The sequence below is a fragment of the Frankliniella occidentalis genome, unplaced genomic scaffold (genome assembly GCF_000697945.3).
Source record: "Frankliniella occidentalis isolate FOCC.00 unplaced genomic scaffold, Focc_3.1 Scaffold2, whole genome shotgun sequence".
NCBI classification, from domain to species: Eukaryota; Metazoa; Arthropoda; class Insecta; order Thysanoptera; family Thripidae; genus Frankliniella; species Frankliniella occidentalis.
The window spans coordinates 1,842,061-1,843,923 of record NW_026267132.1 but is presented as its reverse complement, the minus strand read 5'-3'; the positions used below and the strand labels follow the sequence as shown (position 1 = coordinate 1,843,923).

The window sequence follows — 1,863 nt, the reverse complement described above, 5'->3', positions numbered from 1 at the left end:
GAAAACGAACAAGACATTGACCTGCTCATCTTGAAGTTCACCAACCACCTGGGCGGCAAGGTCAACGTCATCTTCGAACGAGCTAAGTTTAACCAACGTTTTCAACGACCGGGCGAACCAGTCATTGAATTCATCACAGATTTGCACAATATGGCAGAGAAGTGTAACTATAGAGACCTGAAAGACGAACTCATAAGAGATAGGATCATAGTAGGGATTCTCAATGCTCAGTTGTCAGCGGCCATGCAGATGGACGAGAACATCGACTTGCCCAAGACGAAGGAGAGGGTGCTCCAAGCAGAAGGAGTCTCGAGGCAGCTACCAACCCTTCGGAATGGCCGCGGCGACGCAGGAACCGCTCAAGTTCACGCAGCGTACAGCAACAAAGGTAAAGGGAAGAAACCTTTTAAGTCCAACCCTAATCCTAAGTTCAAACCGCAGGACAAGAAGACGCCGCAATCGCAGTCCAAGTACCCGGCTTTCTGCTGGAAGTGTGGAGAGCGACCAAGCCACCCATTTTCCGAGTGTCCAGCCAAGAACACGATATGTGCAAAATGCAGGCGAAAAGGACATCGGACCAGCATGTGCAAGGCCAAGGTTAACGAACTCAACGTGGAGGATGAACCACACGCCGAGGAGGTAACCTACTACTTAGACAGGATTGAAGCAACCCCAAGTAAGGCCCTTAGAGTAAATATAACCTCAAATAATAAAGTGGTCTGCTGGAAGCTAGATTGTGGCGCTGACATTCCTATTTTGGGGAATAAACATTTAGAACTGTTTAAACCTATTGAGATAGTTCCCCCAAATTGCAAGGTGTTGCTTGCTGGGAATGTCCCTGCAAAGATAACGGGCAAAATCAAAGTGAATTTCTCATGGAAAGGTGTAACGTACAACTCCTGGGTTTACATTATGCCAAATCAAAAGGAACCACTGTTGTCAAGAGACTTAGCCATTAGAATGGGACTAATTAGTGTGGCACCAGAAGTTTTATCTGTATCCCAGGTCAGCAAGAAACCAGAAGAATCATTTCCAGAGGTTTTTGAAGGACTTGGACTGATGGGCGAAGACTACCTAATCAGACTGGAAAAAGGAGCCATACCATATGCAGTCACTCAGAGCCGGAGAATTTCAGTTCCTCTATTTGAACCTACTAAGAAGGCCATCAAGGAACTGATACAACTGGGAGCCATCGAAGAGGTTAGTAAACCAACCCCTTGGTGTGCAGCTGCAGTCCCCGTTCTGAAACCAGACGGCAGTGTAAGAATTACCGTTGATTACACTCAATTGAACAAGTATGTTCTAAGGGAGTGCCATGAGATGCCCACTGTAGACGAATGCCTCGCAACCATTGGAAAGGAAGCAAAACTGTTTAGTAAGCTGGACGCAAAGTGGGGGTACTGGCAGGTCCAGTTGAGCCCTAAATGCAGACAGCTCACTACATTTATTACCCCTTTTGGTAGATTTCAATGGCGGAGAATGCCAATGGGATTGAAGTCATCTGGGGAAGTGTACAAAAGCCGTAAAGTAAAAGCACTGCAAGGCCTTGAAGGAGTCATCAACCATGTGGATGATGATCTGATTTGGGGAAGAGATATTGAAGAGCATGACAATCGCCTCCTCAAAGTCCTCCAAACTTATAAGTCAGCTGGTATAACACTAAACAAGTCCAAATGTCAGTTCCGTGTTCCAGAATGCAACTTCTTAGGTCAGCGTGTCTCGGCAGATGGTATCAAGCCCGGTGAAGAGAAAATCAAGGACATTCTCAACATGCCGGTCCCCAAGGATGAAACTGCAATCAGAAGTTTCCTCTCCAGTGCAAGATATCACCTAAAGTTTGTACCTAACCTGTCTCAAATGCTA

At 46.3% G+C, this 1,863-nt stretch overlaps 2 protein-coding genes across 2 annotated transcripts in view; one reads left to right on the top strand and one right to left on the bottom strand.

The window, feature by feature from the left end:
• Nucleotides 1-1,863, bottom strand: part of LOC113205952 (small integral membrane protein 15-like) — a 7,188-nt gene that overhangs the window by 809 nt on the left and 4,516 nt on the right. The gene's annotated exons all lie outside the window — the stretch shown is intronic.
• Nucleotides 151-1,863, top strand: part of LOC113215835 (uncharacterized) — a 6,308-nt gene continuing 4,595 nt past the window's right edge. Inside the window, exon 1 of the mRNA XM_052263644.1 lies at nucleotides 151-1,835. Coding sequence (XP_052119604.1) covers nucleotides 151-1,835 — 1,685 coding nt within the window. The remainder of the gene's footprint in view (nucleotides 1,836-1,863) is intronic.